General features: G+C 41.0%; 1 protein-coding gene across 3 annotated transcripts in view; it reads right to left on the minus strand.

Annotated features, from left to right (window-relative positions):
• The window catches only part of LOC310986399 (calcium-dependent secretion activator 1), a gene marked incomplete at both ends in the record, with an annotated part of 133,831 nt that overhangs the window by 49,238 nt on the left and 67,097 nt on the right, over positions 1-17,496 (minus strand). For all 3 annotated transcript variants that reach the window (XM_083972280.1, XM_083972278.1, XM_083972279.1), the window contains 7 exons: positions 601-724; positions 859-922; positions 1,012-1,113; positions 6,164-6,351; positions 6,986-7,122; positions 13,003-13,215; positions 14,065-14,173. In XM_083972280.1, the coding sequence (XP_083828406.1) occupies positions 601-724; positions 859-922; positions 1,012-1,113; positions 6,164-6,351; positions 6,986-7,122; positions 13,003-13,215; positions 14,065-14,173 (937 nt within the window). The remainder of the gene's footprint in view (positions 1-600; positions 725-858; positions 923-1,011; positions 1,114-6,163; positions 6,352-6,985; positions 7,123-13,002; positions 13,216-14,064; positions 14,174-17,496) is intronic.

Here is a 17,496-nt window from a genome sequence, read left to right on the forward strand (position 1 = left end):
TCACCTCTGGACACAGCTCTTGGTGAGGAAGGGAAGGATGTTTAATGCTTATCTGACAACAAATCTTCTTGACTGGTGAGTAAACAGCTGTTTATGCTAATGGTGGCTATGCAGCAATAGAAAAACCCTGCAAATAGCTCATTTAGTACACAATAAAAGATAATAAGAAGCTCTGTCTGCAGCTGTGGAGAAAAAAAATCAATGCTTGTATTGCAATGAAATAAACCATAATCTGGATAGGATCTTTTTACAAAACCGCTGGTGTTAACTTACCAAAGTCCAAAGCAGGAAACCCGAGTCTGAGTGTCCTAAGTTCTGTCATCTAGTCTTTCCCAAGAGCTTTGTGAATATGTTGTGTAATGTCATGTTTCAATCATCATACTTTCACATTACCTGAGTCCGAGTGACCAAACAAGTCTGAGTTAAAATGACATTACCTGAGTCAGAGAAGTAAGGTCCACGTCATGGAACATGCATGGCATTTACACACTCAGATTAAAACCACATAACCACATATCACCATATTCTACATTTTTTCTAAATGAGCTTTTTAGTACAACTGACCCAGCGCAACGGACCAGTGATGGAGCAGTGACTTACCTTCCAGTTTGGCGTACTCCGACAGGCGTTGGTAGTTCACCAGAGCTGCCTGCTCCAGACATTTGTGGATCACAGATTTGACTTCGTCTTGTGGAACCGAGGTGACAATATCTTTCATCAAAACCTGAAAAGGAAAGTCATGGAGAAGTCATAAACAAATGCATGCCAATGCCTCCAATGGTCGTACTGGAATTGAAAGGTTGAAAATGGGTGTTTAGAGAGATGGTCAAAAGCAACAGGAACTCTTGAGTGACTTACCCTTTCAAGCAGGGACAGAGTTGCTTTCAGCGCTCCCTCTGGCCGTCCAAATGGAAAGCAGTATCTGTGGAAAAAAGTGGATGGATTTTTATCCTGAATCTCAAGCAGTCTGGTGTGACACACAAGTGTTTCTGTACACTTTTGTTTTTTTACCTAAAGTGTGTAATCTGGTTTTCCAGAAGCACCCGTAGCCTTTCCTTGATCTCCTCAAAGCGCTCCTTCTCTTCCACAGTCACGGTACCAATACCGTCAGGCCTGCAAGACAGCAGCGGTGACAAGCTATCAAAGGTTCTGCTGCAGTCTATGTATCTGTGAAGGACCACACAGGAGATGATATGAAGATTTTTACTATTCATTTGACCTGTCCAGTTGTATGAAACCAAACCCACTGGATATGGAGTCATATTCTAACATAACTAGTGACTACAAACTGCCTTTCATGTTTCAGTACAAAAAGACACCACAGTGCTAAATTCAAGTAAAGATGAAGTGGTCGATTTGCTCTGTTCAAAGTGTAGGAAATTACAACTAATTACATTAGCTATTATCAAATTATTGTTAAATCTATTTTAATAATTATTATTGCATGTAGTGAGGACATCCTCAGCATACTGTAGGTACACATCATCACATTCTTATCATTTCAACACAGGAACAGCAGTTACAGCTTTACAAGCAGGTGTGTGCATGTGTAATAGATGTGTTTTTATTGTTTGTGACATGGTTGGGTCAGGGTGGAGTGTGAGCAGAGTGCATGTGACAGAGGAGGCGCTGGACTGGTGGCTATGACAGCATGACGAGAAGCAGGAGACACGACACTCTCCATCTCTCTCTCAATCCCCCCAACCACCCTTCCACCCCCCGAGCCCCGACTCCGCTCCCTCTGACATGTCAATTCAGCAGTGAGAAACTGTGTGTGTGTGTGTGTGTGGGGTACACATGCAGTACTCTAAGAGTGCATGAGTGCTGTGTTTGATTTCAAAGGGTACCAGTTTGCTCAACATCAGCAGCGATCATCTCATCCAGACTCCCCTCTGTGTTCATGGACATTGGAACAGACACTGTCAGTGTGTCACTGCCACCTGTAGGCCTCTGCTGCTGGAGCCCATGACGCAGGAGAAGAGATAATGCATGAAGCTGAGATTGCAGACTGGTTGCTTTGCCCTCACCAGCAGTTTAATAAGAAATTATTTATCCATCATCCTTTCTTCTTCTTCTTTTTTTTTAAATAAAGACAGAATTAAAAGGACTGTGCTAACGTTACAGGAGGGGTAGAGATAGCAACAAAAAGTGCCAGGTTTAATTGTTGAACAGGCTGCTCAGTGTGTGCATCAAATGAGAATTTATGATTTTGGACTAATTTCTTTGTCTCAGTGGTGATTACTTCTTGTACTTTACACTCCATTCAGTCCATGTTCAGTTGTTCTTTGTTTAGTTGCCGATGATGAGATTAAAATAGGCACATAAACAGAAACACTGGACAGGAGGTGTTATTTTAAAAATTCACAATAAAAAGCCATCTCACCTTTGACATTGTGACAGAAAATGAAATAAGAAAATTTCACACTAATTAACTCCTGCAGGGCATGAGTGTGTGTGTGTGTTTTTTCTTCCTCCAGCGCATGTTGCTCCTTGGCAGCTTCCTCATGTTTGCTTGACCAGATGACCTCACAGCTCCAATGACGACAACAAGCAAATGAGCCATCAGTGACAGACAGACGGCAAAGCCAGTAACACGTTCACATGTCCCTCTCTGTGCTGCAGACATCCACATCAAGGCCATGAGGTAGAAAACAACAGAATAAGAAATCTCCCGGAGTTTCAATTAAAGACCAGTCTTTTATTCCAGGAGTTAATCATTCTAAAGTTTAATACTGATTAAATACTTAATACGATTCTAGTAACATGTAAGTTCTTTTTTAAGTAAATAAATAATTTAAGTAAGTAAATATCTTCTTGTTCCAGTTTCTCATGATGTAAGTGATTGCTGGTTGTTTCCTGTGATAACAGAACATTTTCTAGACCAGAAAAAATGTATCTATTAATTGACAGAATTTTTTTCAATCTTTACATTTAACATGTGCATAATAGGAATAATAAATATAAAACTAAATATTTATTCATAAGTACTTTATAATACATATTCATCTGATAAATATTTATTTGAAAATATGTAGAATTAAAATGTTAAAATTGGCCTTTAAAAAAAGGTTTGTGAATATTTTGAATCAGAAATATAAAATATTTTTGAAATACAAATTCCACAAACACAACCATGTTTCTGCAGATCCCTGCATGTATAGAGTGTGTGGAGTGTATGATATTGATGCTTTATCATTGAAGCTATACACCAAATTTGAATTAGTGATTTTTGTAGAAAATTCAATCTGTAATATTTAATAATTTCCCAAATTTTTAAGGTTTCATAATCCATTTAAAGGTTTGGAAGATGAATGTTCTTTTGTTTGTATTTCATTCGGAAACCTTGTGAAATTAGATCAAAGTCAAAAGTGGATTTGAGGGGCGGTGCGTGGCGCAGTGGTTAATGCGGCCGCCCCATGTAGAGGCTATACAGTCCTCAACGCAGGCGTCCCCGGTTCAAATCCCGCGTCGGGCAGACCTTTCCTGCATGTCATTCCCCCTCTCTCTGCCTCCCCCTTTCCTGTCTATCTCTACTGTGTATCGAATAAAGGCAAAAAAGCCAAAAACTATACTTAAAAAAAAAAAAAAGTGGATTTGAAACCATAAGATCACATCAAAAGCCATGTAAAATATAATGATAACGAAGAGCTTGGGTCACTTGAAATGATATATATGATAAAGCCGTTTCATACCAGTGAGTTTACACAACGACATTCAGCTGGACAGAACTTACATCCTGACACTTCAGCTGGCGACTGGGCAACCAAGTCCAACTTAGAGCACCTCCAGGCAGCAGGGTATTAGGAGGGGGTTTGGGTGAGGGGGGGGGGCAGAGGGGAGGGCAGTGGAGGGGGCGGTGAGGTGTGTGCACAGGGGCAACCGCACCAGTGTCAGCAGTGGAGACATTCGGCCCGTCACACATGACAACCTGTCAACCTGTCATGCCTGCACCTCCAGGCACAATGGCTGGACTGACAGAGCAGGTCCCTCTTTGATGTGTGTGGATGTGCAGATATGTAGGGCTCATTATTTTTGGATTTTATGGATTTAAAAAAAATCAAGATGTATATTTACACACTGATGTATATATTTCAAATGCAAATCATAAACTTTTACACAACTTTTATCGCGCCTATCGTTGCATACAAATGTTTCTAGGCAAAAAAAGAAAGAATATTGTAAGCCTCCTCATTTTTCTCGCCGCAAATCTCATATTCACTTTTTTCATCACATTTGCCCTAAATTTGTCCTTCTCTCTATTTTTTTCTTTCTCTTGGAGCGACTTGTCCATCTGTCCATGCTGATCAGAAAAGGCCCCTGTCCTCAGTCACTGTTTGTCAGCAGGACAGAGCGCAGGATGGATGGATGGATGGATGGATGGAGGATGGAGCGTAGCTGGAGGGATGAGGGGAGGTGGAGGGGAGGCACTGACAGACAACCCTCCCTGACCTTTGCCCTCAGCGCTGGAGTGGCCCTCGTCTATCTTTGTTACACTTCATCTGCAGACGGCCAACTGTTATGTTGACAGATTTGATGTCTGAACACATCACAGCAGATTAGGCAGGAAGTAAATACTGCAACTTAGATAACAGGGTACATACTGGAGTACAGCCCAGATGACTCCTGTGTCACAAACCACCCAACCTTCAGGACATGACACCATTTGATCTCTGACTGAAAACTGCATCTCTAAACCAAGTTGAAGAATATGCTACTGGGCCTAATTTAGTTTTGTCATTTTTCAGCTATCTAACTTAGTCTTCAGATTAAAAGTCCCTGTAGTTTTCATTGCGACGTGCTAACTCTTGCTTTATTTAGTCATGAGAGGATTAGTTTGTGAATTTGGAAAAGGCCTACGACCAGGATTGTGTGCAGGAACTGTGGGAATATAAGGTTGTGGACATCACTAGCTATTTGGTCCCTGTATAACCAGAGAGAGAGAGAGAACTGTCAATGAGCATTTTCCCTCATCACCAAACCTGTTTGTAATCTTCATGGACAGGATTTCAAAATGCAGCCCTAGTGATGAGAACGTCAGTTTGGGGACTGTTTGGCTCTGTTGGCTTCATCACACTGTGGCCTTCAGGACACAAAATGTGTTTGTGAAGCCGTTGGGCTGAGCACCCCTTGAGCTTGGGGCCGGACAGAAAATACCCTTCAGGCTGGGACAGAGTTTCTACCTGAAGTGGAGGAGTTTGAAGATGTGTAGCAACAAGCAGATCTTGTGCCACATCAGCAGTAAAGCAGATGTTGTACTGTACCTACAGTAGGAGGCAAAGCTTTTGTTTTACCACTTGACCTAGGCCCCGCCCCTCAACCATGGTTATGAGATTAGTGATGAAAGACAGAGATTTCAGATTCAAGCTGCTGACATGAGATTCCTCTGGGCTAAGTCTTAGAGATAGGGTAAGGAGCTCTGACTATAGGAAAGAGATCAGAGAAGACCTCCTTTGAAAGGAAAGCTCCGAGGCCTTCTGTCTTAAAATGTATATTCCTGCGGGAAGAATGATACGTGTAGGAAAAGAAATGTGTGATGCACAGCCATTTAAAGGATGTTTAAACCTTTTTAGTTGAAAATTCTGAAAAATGTAATTTTATCTCCTTTTCATTCTCCCTACAGCACTTTTCCCACTTAAAAATAGGATGGATGTTCTAATTTCCCACCCAGTGAGATCACTTACCTTCTCGTTCCTGAGAAAAATAGAGGTCTGAAGTCCTTTTTCTTCATGAACTCAATGATTTTGAGCTCTCGCTTGGCAGTTTGGACAGGGAGCTCAGGGGCAGAGGGGAAAAGGGCTTGTTCGAGTTCGGCCTGAGATACTGGCCAGTTTAACAACTCACAAAGCCGCTGACTAGTTGCAGATGAGTAAAGGGGTGGGATTTTGGAGTTAGCGGAGGGAAAGATGTGTTGTGTGAGTGAACAAGGAAAATAGAAGGTTAAAAGAAAAAGACAAAGAAAAAGACAAGAAAGGTGAGCATGCAGACAACATGCAAGGTGAAAACTGAAGCATAAATTGTGAAAAAACAAGTACAGTAAGGACTGATGTCAGATGTCCGATATTGCTCCACATAATGTCTGTGTCTGTATCTACTGACTAACCATTTTGTTCTCAACACCTGGGGAGCAGGTGAGACCAGAACTAAGCAACAGTTTGATTTGTACCTGTTTCCATGCACATGGGAGGCACAGAAGGCAAAACTGTAGTGCAGTAGAGTGGGGTCGATCATGGCTCCATTCTCCGCCCTCTCTAGCAGATCGCTTAGGTAACATAAATGGCGATGGCAGCCTCGCACACCATAGCGAGCGCAGTATTCATCCAAGACGAACACCTGACCGGGACTGAACCAGCCCTGTGGGCAGAGCACATAGAGATTCAGTGAAAAAGCTTTGGATAACAGGCTTTTCAAATAATGCTGTGTTCCAATGTTTATGCAACGTTACTTAAAATTTTAAATTCAACACTAGTTGTGCAAAGGCTTGTCAATCGTGTTCTTGTACTTGAAAAACAGATCTTAATTCACTTGTTAGACCATAACTGACATGTGTTGAGTTGTAAGGCATGTTTACTTCAGGAAACACAAGTTCAAGCATGTGTGCAAGTGATCTGCAAGGTCCTTATCATTTTAAGAAAAGTTTACTTTTGCTGGATTTGCTGTTTGCTAAACAGGTTGTGTTTAGTTCTCACTCTCACTCCTGCATATGTATATTAATACACACTTGAGGCCAAAGGCCAGGAAGCTTGACATGACATAGACTAAGTGGTCAAGTTTTTTTTTTGGAAGCACATACAGTACTGTGCTGTGACATGAAGTTTCTAGTGTGATCCAACACTCAAATCCAGTGTAGACAGTGGTTGGTTAGGTGTGAAGTGTTGACAGTAGACAGGGTTTCACCCTTTTGTCATCACTTTTCATGTGAGCAAACAAACACAGCACTGAGGATGACAGTGACATACTGTATTGAGATAAAGCCCTTTTTTCTCACCAGGCAGGAGTAGGAGTCGTTGAGTCTGTGGTCCAGGGTGAGGCGCTGTACCAGCTCAAACAGCGAGGCGTGGTCGAAGTTACAGGGGTTGGCTGAAATAAACTCATCCATACCGTGTTTCTGGGCTCGATCAGCATCTGTATACATCCATTTAACAGTCCAGTCAAGAGACAGACAGACACAGAAGTTGAACATCAGACTCTCATGGAAAAGGGTTGAAGTTAGATAAAAATTTAACTTTGATAATGTGGTCAATAAAGAGCATTAGATTCTGAAACATTTAAAAATACATCAACCATTTAGTAGATACATGTGTTTTTAAACCTTTACGGAAGTATCAGTTTAGCAGAGATGAAACAGCAGCCCCCACTCTGAACACTAAGCCCATTGATGACTTTGGTGCACACCATTACCATAAAATCTATAACCATCATGAAAAGTAATATAAAAAATGTGCGAGTTATTTAGGTCATGTGTCCAGTGAATGAGTCTTTCTTGAGCTCTTCATGGAGGTTGGCAGTTTGAGTCTAGAGAAGGTTTTAAGATGAGCAGGTTCTCTGTAGGTTAGTTCTGGGGTCAGGTTGTGCTTCTGCACACCCATACATCCATGTCTCATGTCTAGAAATGTCCAAAGATGTTTCCAGACTCAAGTCAACTACATTTTGTGGCCTGCACTGCCAGAATATTTCAACTCATGGTAATTCACAATTTGGTAGATACTAAGGGGGACAACAGATGTGGAGACGTGGTGTAAGAAATGTTGGGAAGTCAGGTGTAACTCAGTAGGTAGTATAATACAGCTTTCAGGCAGAATGTGGCCACAGCACCACCACACTCACTTGTCTCCCATTCGGAGAGCTTGTGCAAGCGCAGCCGTCAAGTTCCACTCTGGCTGAACTTTGATGGCTGCGGCGCGCTGTGATAAAGTTACTGTCACAGAGACTCCTCATGTTAACTGAAGTGATAAAGATGAGTAAAAGCTTTGTCACTCTTGGATTAAAGAATCTGTGTACAATCAAATTGCACAAAGTTATAATAGTTGATCATAGTTAATAAAAGATGTGCTCCCATTTTAAAACTCTTTGTATTTAAAATCATTGCAGTAGAAGATGATGTAGAAGAGTACATGGGGGATTTAAAAACAGAAGAGACTTGGCTTAAAACAAGTAAAATGACATTCAAATTTATTTTTCTCTTTTTTCCCTTTTTCTTATATTTTCTGTTGTATTCATTATTAATTATTTTTGTTTTAAGTAAATGGTAATACCAGGCTGGGATCACTTCATAAGCCCTATTTAGGTTTCCAACCTCACCTGCACATTCCTTTCTACTCGACATTAACTGTTTACTGTTTATATGTGCAACTGTATTTTTGAAGAAAAAAAAATCAATATATTCTAAAAGATACTAGGAGCCAGTGGAGAGAAGTTATAAAACACACTTTAATCCTCCAGTCACCATCAGACCCGCTTCCCATATCTAATACCACTTCACAGCAGTGTTGGTGGCCCCAGCAGCCGGGTGCAGCCCCTAATTAACCACTGTCCTGAAAATCTAATGGACTGAGAACAAGCTGAGGATATGGCACTGGCACACTAAACAGGAGGCTTTAATAACGTTTGGTTTGACAACAAATTTCCACTTGCATTCCTGGTTTTGTATTACATTTACGTACATCAGGGTGCAACAAAGAGGAGGAGGAGAGAATAATAAGGTTGGGCAACTTGGGGGCTTGTAAATCTGGATACAAACCTGGGAGGGAGAACCAGCTCTGTTAACAAATCCTCCATGTCCACCTGACTGCTTGTACTGAGAGCTATTAATCCTGATCAATGATATCAGAAATAATCTGAGTACAATAAGGGACAGGACATCTCTGATGGCTGAATGAAAGTCTACCACAGAACAGGTGAAACACACAACCTGTTCTACAACCACATTGCAGTGATGTGGAGCCCTTCAGCTTCTATTACCCACAATCACATATGTTCTGTCTGCTGTGAGAGCAAAAAAAAAACATTTAATATGCAACAAAAGCAGTGAGCATCGTCTGCCCCTCCAGTTCACCAACACTGACAGATTAACCTGTGTTGTGGCTCCAGGGCACGTGTGGTCCCCTGTTGTGTCCAATGTGCACAGACACAGCACAGCACAACACAGCATAGCACAATATAACACAACATAGCACAACATACAGTAGCACAGCAGAGATTTTCCGAGAACCAGACACTAGTCTGTTCATAATTACCTGACCCCAGAACAGCCACTGATTAACAGCACTTAACATTTATCACATATTTAATTAGGCTTATGCTACATTTCAACACAATCTGAGACAAAGTCTACAAGAGGAGGATGGAGATTATGTAATGATGCTGGTACCAGTGGATCTGAGGTGTGAATTAATTCCCAAGCAAATTAGCAAGTGATTAGATTAGTCACTCGTGATGAATCTGTCTGGGGCCTGTTTCCCAAAATATAAATATTGGTTTTGTCGCTAGCAGCATTTGGTACAAACATTATCATCAACTTAGGGCAGTGATGAGGATGAACTCCACAGACTTTACAGAGTCTTGTTTGGCTCGTCTTAGACTCAATGTAACTTCTCTTGTATGTGTATGTCCAGTATGGACATAGTTTGTCCTGTCACTCGGGACAAACTTGGGACAGATGTGAATGAAGGTTATACAGAGCTACAAAGCAATCAAGGGATTTGTCAGCCAGCGTCCTCTTCACTGCCCAATGGAGGCACCCCAGCTGTCAATCAACAAACAAAACAAAGAGTGGGATGCTGGGAGCTGATTGTGTCCCCTCAACAAGTTCCACCCTCCCCCCCAAAAAATCTAAAAAGGTGACATTGTGGTGCCCCTTTGGTCTGTAGCTGGTGGCTTGTCAGGTCTGTTTGATGTGAGTGAGTGGGAGTGGAGGCGGGAGGGCTGGACAGTAACATGCAATGACATTAGTCACCCCTGTTCGTCTGGGCAGGGGAGGGACTGCCCTGACAGTGATTGATAGCTGCTATTCATTTATAGATCCAGAGAAGAGGAACTGGGAGGCAGTGGACTGGACACTCTGTTGGTCCAGGGTTTGATGGTCAGAGGCATTTGGGTCTATTGAACACATGGCTCACTTTTGCTGCGAGTGACCACAACCACGTACAGATCTCAGACTCCCCAGCATCACTTCACATCAACCACATTGTTAATGGTGGCCAACGTACAGTTTGTTGTTTTGTGAATTTTCTGTAACAACTTCCAAAAGCTGATAATCTCAACCTCACAGCTGACTTTAAAACGTCAGCAATGATGAAGATGTTAGTGGGGATTTTCTATCGTCTCCGTATCCAACTGTGCCCTTATTGTCGCTAAAATACTTAGTATAACAACTGTGAGGAGTAACAGCTGTGTAACACTGAGCTGTTTTCAACTTTCACATCTGCTCTATTACTGTTTGTCTTTTGATTCTCATATGACAAAGCTCATCAATGCATTGAGTCTGTGAGTCAGCGGTAACAGCCCAGCCATTATTGGATTAATACACCTCAGTCAGCGCTACGTTTATAGGCAGCAGACTCAAATTGTGAAGAATTACTTACAGGTAAATTGAAAAATTCACAATAAATGTTTTGAAGTAAATTGGAACTATACATTGTGAACCAATTCATTAATGCACCTACTGTAGTGCATGCTGTATTACTATAGATCAGCTGTTTAAGGCAGACAGAGGTGTAGGTGGGCTTTTGTGTAGGAATGTTGTGGTTATGGTTTTACAAACTGTTCCAGAGTTAAGGATAGGTATGGGATGACCTTCAGTAGCCATCTGCAGTTCACTTGAACAAGATGTTTGCTGTTTTGGTGTTGAATGCCCACTAATTGTAGTGCATGCTTGTGAATATGCGAAGAGTACAGTTAGTTAGGTGTTTACAATGTTAAGGATAGGTAGGTAGAGTTAAAGAAGTGAAAACATCCCAAATAAAACAAACACCTAAACTGATATTATTTTTATCCATGTTTATCCAGGACTCCATCCACAGCAGCTGAACTGGGGAAAAAGCTTTAAAAATCTGAAGAAATGAAACCTGAGCAGCTCCACTGAAGCAGCAGTGCTCAAGATTTAAAGTTTATTGTTAGATAAGAACAAAATATGAATATATATATTTTATAAATATATGAAAACTAAATTTATAAAGTCTCTCGAACTATATAATTTCTCCCAAACTAAACTTGTAATCATGTTTACAGTAGTACAATAAAACTAATGAAAACTCATCATCAGACCCAAAGGAGTTAATAGAAGAATAATATCCGATCTCAGCAGCTAAACACAAACCTCTTCATCCTGCAATTGATGTTACAGTGTTTTAATGTAATCTATTTTGATTTGGACTGACGAGTGAAGGTGAGGGTTGGGTGGGGGGTGACATGATGTTATATTATTCATTTCGCTGATCCAGGTGTGAACAGGCAAGTAGTTATTTGGTAACATTGACTGATTGGTGCCTGATTTAATTGTGCAGCAACCACACTGTATTATTCATGGCCTGGCACTTTTAACTTGGTAATTACCAGCTGCTGGGACTCAGTGGGATTCCAGAGGTTGTGTCAAAAACAACCTGCTCACTAAAATCACTTACACAAATGCACATAGGAATCTTTTTTTATATATATAATAATGTGCTGATCTGCGTGCATTTCTTATTGAGGCAACTGTGCATTTTGTGTTCTACAGTCTGCTGAGTTGTGTCATAAAGAAATGACCTTTACCTCCTTTCCCCACCACTTTCTTCAAGATGTAAGGGAGAATTTTTGACTTTGGAATTTTTTTACATCATATTAATTATTATTATTTATATAAATAGATGTTTAAATCAGATAACATGAAATGAATAAATCTGAGTCATTAAAATAACCAATCATAAATCAAGATAAATGATAAGCTTAGCCAGTCAAACATGGATTTACATAACTGTTGGTTCTTGTCACAGCAGGCAATTGTAGGATGTTATTAGCTCCTTTCCCCTTGTTTTGAGAAGTCGTCCAACTCTTATCAAGTCTTAATTAATTAATTAACTTAAATACACAAAGGTTTGGCACCTTCTGAAGAAAAAAAAAACTTTTCGACCGTAGCCCAGAACAAGACAGAAAAAGAATTCTTGATCATCAACATCCAGTCCATAAACACAGGCGATAACCTTTTCATGGTGGTTACAAAGCAGCCTTCACAGCTCTTGTTAAGAAACAGACATGCTGTGATTTTCTAGGCATCACTAATTAAGTCCTCATGAAAATGAATCAATATTTTACAATGTAATTTATGCTGAATATTTGTATTTTAAAAATTAAATGAAAAAAAAAAAAAAATCTAATACCTGTTTCAAAATCAAATGACCAGAGGCTACGACCTCTATGGTCAATACAGCACTTCTGTGTAACAATCTGGTCTACCTCTGTGGTACAGACAGCAGATATGCAGACAAAGGCACAGCCAAAGCAAATAATGTCTGCATGCAGATTACAGTATTTCTATCGTAAAATAACAGCCAGAAAACTCAATCAAAAAAGGAAAAGTGATGGACGACAACATGAGGAAAGAGAAAAAAAGGGGAGGAAAGCACTTACCCTTTAATCCAGCTACAAGAAAGCAGGGTCAGGGTTTAAAAGAAGAAGAAGAAGGAACAAACAGAGAACATAAAGGCACACAGAAAAGCCACCAACACAAACAATACAGCAGATCTACAACAGAGAGCAAAGCAGCACACAGAGAAAGAATAACAGTAACATGTAGAGTAGAAGACCAGGAGGAGACAAACTGAGGACACACAACATTAAATGGTGCTGCCCATTTTCCTACAGTACGCTGAGATTAGTCGATCAGTGTCCGGCCCAGATACCGATTCCAAGTTTACTGTTGAAAATGTTTTATCTTATAAAATAGACTGAATAGACTGATTACATTGGATGGCACTTCATTAGTTACAGCCTATCTGAGAAGAAGAAGATAATCAGATGTAAACTTACAGAACTGAGAGATGGGTGCATCCAGCTGTGGCGCTGTGCCCCCCCTGGAGTTGAGTTTCTGGACCTGGGTGGGAGGAACCGGTTTGTGTGACTGGCCGGTAGCTCGGTACATGGCCTGCACCCACAGGATCCGGTCCTGCTCGTCATCGCTGGCAAAGATCACAGTGTCGCCCTCTTTCACAGCATTGAAGAACGTCCGACCTCCGTCCAGACCTGAGAGACAGACAGAGGAGGAAGTACAGGTACATCAGAATAAACAACACCATATCAACGATCCTGTGTGACAGCTCACTTGAATTTTATTGTACCATATCTATGGTGTGGACACAAGGGGTTATTTCCTCTCATTACTAATTCAGTCAGAAAGACTACTTCTTCTATTTCCAGTTTCTGTTCACCATTCTCTGTTTCTTCCCTCTCTCACCTGCTCCAACCCATCAGGTCTTGCCACAATCTAAACCAGCAAATTTATCACTTTGTCCTCCTTGTCATATTTCAAAATCTGTTCCCCTCTCTCCTGAAATGAGGTGTCATTTCACTGCGCTGGCCCAATATTTTTCATCACCAGTCTTCATATCCAAGTGGATATTTGCAACCTTTCTTCTTTAGCACCTCCAGTTTTCAGGCCTGGCTCATCATCACAACCAGATCCCAAGCTTTTTCTCTTCCCATCTTCAGACCACCACCACCAGTGTCTAGGGGTACACCTCACATGTGACATCACAGTGGGCTCTAACTACCAAAGACTTCATCTTTCTTGTTTGCACATGACAAAAAATGTTTGTTCATTCAGAAACAAATTACCGTAGAAGTTACTGTAAAACAAACAAAATCACAATTTGTACATTTATGAGTTTCTTTGCACTGCAGGTTTATACAATAGAGACTCATTGAACCATTTACTCCTTATACTGTAGGTCACTTTTTTCCATTTTTTTTCCTTTCAAAGTCTTTATGCTGATTCCCTCACTGAAAGCGTTAAGTCCAAAAATCCACATTTCCACATTCTGTCTGTTGTGGCTGGGCAGTCTAAACCACCATTACTTGTTGTGAAGCGGATACCTGGCTGGGGGTCGGTGTAGTCCACAGTGTAGCCGTCCAGCTGGAGAAGCTCCACAGGTTCAGCCTTCTTCTCTCTGTAGCTGCACATGGCAAAGGTATACTGACTCACCTGCAAATACACACAGAAAAGATACATCAACTTAACAACCGGCTCACAAGGAAGTCAGACGTAAACAATATTATCAGGTCTAAGTTTCCCTCTGAGTAAAATCTTCTCCCTCCTCCTCATCACTGCAGTTTTTTTTTTTTTTTTTTTTTACAATATCTCACAAATAAATTAACACGTGACGTGACAAACATTTTGGAAACAGATATTAAAACAATCATTAAAAGATTTTCAGATAAATCATATTACTTCCTGTCTGTCACATTGTCCACTATCATTGGAAGAGATCCTGTCACTGCCCATCTTCTCAACCTCCCCCCAGGAGGCAGATAAAACATGGCAGGACCAAAAAGATGAACTGACTGGTTCCAGAGAGCAACAAAACAAACATCTGAAGAAGAGACAGCTCGAATTTCAAATGTGACTGTGTTACGTTACGTTATATACACTTCACCTCTAATCATTCATACTTTGCATGTTGTTCACAGATATGCACAAAAAGTTGCTATTCAATTTCCATTCAATTTTCCTGTACATCTGACTGTGTAAACACATCATGGGGCTATACTATATTAATAATGATGATAATGAATACCACAAAGAAATGAAGTTTAGTTCAGAGGTTATGTCTTGAAACGCTTGTTGACCCCGACTGTTTTTTTTATTTCCAGAACAACATCTGTGTAAGAGTTTGGGAGGGAGGGGGCTCACTGGATTCCTTCATCCCCTCTTCTCAGTGTTAAATACTGTGTAAACACTGCCTGCTAGGAAACAGTTTCTGTTTGTCATGTGAATAATACATGTGGTGTGTGTTAGTCCGCTTGCTTATTTATTCATTTAAAAGTCAAATCTACCTGTGAAAATGATGTGTAGTTGTACAGCCTGGAAATGAGTGTGAAGAATATTAAGTGTGCTGTGTTTGGCTCTTCAGGGGGGCAGGGGGGCTGCTGCAGTGGTGGGTGGAAGGAGGGGCTGGCAGAGTGTATGGATGTTACTGAATTACTGAAGTTTAGAGGTACTAGATCTAATTTCAGGCAAACCATAATGTAAGAGAGGTGAAGGCAGGTGTACAGGTAATACTCACTAATAAAGGCTTTGTCATTTTGATATAAACCACAGTAAAGCTTTAATAATTCTCTGACCACACCCTCCTTTTGCGTTGACATTATTCATTTGTGCAACAAAATTTCTTAAGCATGTGCAAGCTCAAACTTGTACATGCATCGGGAAAGTAAACTTGAAAAAGTAAACTCCAAGATCCATAAAGTATAAAGGTAAATGTCTATGTGTTGTTTGATTATAAAGCAGCATGAAATATACGACAGCACAAAAACCTAATTTTAAATTAGTCTGACAATCCTCACATCACCAAAAATATCCACACATGTGCTCAAGCCAATACAAAATACAAAATAAATACATTCATGCTCTCAGAGGATGAACCTTTGGTGTAAATGAGTGTTGTACTGTGTCTATCAGGCTCCACACTGTCTGTGCTGTTAATAAAAGGCCAGTATGACCCAGTTATCAGTGTAACCCTGGTCCAGGTTAGTAGCTGTGGTGTTGACACTGCTCCCTGTGCCGGTAAGAGGAAGTGTAGTGACACTATGTTGTTAGCTGTAGCCGGCCTGCTGCTACTGTAGCTGCCAGTCATACAGGCCTGTCGTCACAAATCACCAGGCCTGGCCAATCTGGCGCTGTCGCCACCTCTGCCATTGCAAGTGGCAGCTCTCACTTTAGCTGCAGCTGCATATTGTGTGTGTGTGTTGTGTGTGTGTGTTGGATTTCCCTCCATGTGTGTGACAAATGAGATTCCTCACGACAGCACTGATGAGACCTGAGGCCAAGCAAAAGGATGGAGGGAACTGGACCGACTCTCCAGCAGCTCCCTGGCCTCCAGGACACCACAAAGGCAAATCAGAGTCTAAACTACCCCCCACCCCCCCTCTGCCTCCGTCCCTCCCTCCACCCATACCCCAAAACACCAGCCTCCTTTCTCCGAGTGTGTCTCTGCCGCTCTCTCTCTCTCTCTCAGCTGTCAGTCAGCAGAACAGTGATGGAGAGACAGTGATGAAGACTGAGGAAGGAGCAGAGAGCGAGGGGGATTGCTGCAGTCGTTTGTGCTCACATCATTACTGGAAACACATTGATATGAACACTGAAGATGATTTGCTGGATGTGGCACATGTTCTCACAAACTTCAGAGGCCACAAACAAAACTTTCCATCCAACCACTTTCCAGTCTTTTTTTCAATAAAATCCTTACACTTGAATTTGGATTTTAATTAACTTTAAATTATGTTGAATTAAATGAATTGACTGGAATGAACTGAGATGAAGTGATGAGAAAGGGGACAAAAAAAATGCTGAAGCTCAATAAAATATGCACAACCTAAGTGACCTGAGAAAGAGTGAACTGAGCTGAATGAAGATGAACTCAAATGGCACAAACTGAAAGGCAGACGCAGACAGATGTGCAATTACACTCTTTCCACCATGAGCACGCCTCGGTGTCTGTAATCTGCCTGGATGCTGCAAAGAGGGTCGACTCAGGCCACAACCACTGGACTGATTAGGAACAAATGAAGGCGGGGGGGTGACAGGCAAGTGCTAAACAGCAGGGAGATGAGCGAGAAGGAGGAGGATGGGAAAATGATGTCCAAGCAGAAGATGTGGAGGAGAATGAGTGGAGAGGGGGAGGACTGAGAGGACACAGAGAGAAAAGGAAGTGTAGCTGAGATGAAGTGACATATCAACTCCTGAGTCAAAACCACGCTGATCAGATCAACAAGGGTTCCTTTGAACTAAAATAGGAAAGCAGTGACAGTTCTACTTTTTATGGTGCCCTTTGCTTAATGCAAAGTCATCAATTATACAGTCATAAATAACAAAATAAAGTACAAGGATAGAAAAGAAAGTCTCCCTCTATCTGCAGTACATAAGCACAAACATTATCAAAACACACACATGGTGGTTTGCAGACTGTTCATTTTTCTTAACGATTTTAATAACCAAGAAAAATTATGTGTTTTAAACAACAGGCCTGTATTCACAGTGCTATGAATGAATTGTAGTTTATTTTGTTGTGCCTTTTTTTTCTTTTTCTTTTCTTTTTTTTTTTTTTTTTACATATTACAGCTAATACCTAAATCTTAATTTACATCTACCACCTTGAGGTCATATATTCGCTTTCACATTTTTCACTGGCTTCCAAATATGACTGTGTGAATAAGTCAGAGTGTTTGAGCAAGACCTTTTTACATTTTAATTTGTTATCCCAAAGACCTGGGGCCATCTGACTGACAGGAATAAAAGGGGGTTCCTGC

Source organism: Trachurus trachurus (genome assembly GCF_905171665.1).
Source record: "Trachurus trachurus genome assembly, chromosome: 5".
Lineage (NCBI taxonomy): Eukaryota > Metazoa > Chordata > Actinopteri > Carangiformes > Carangidae > Trachurus > Trachurus trachurus.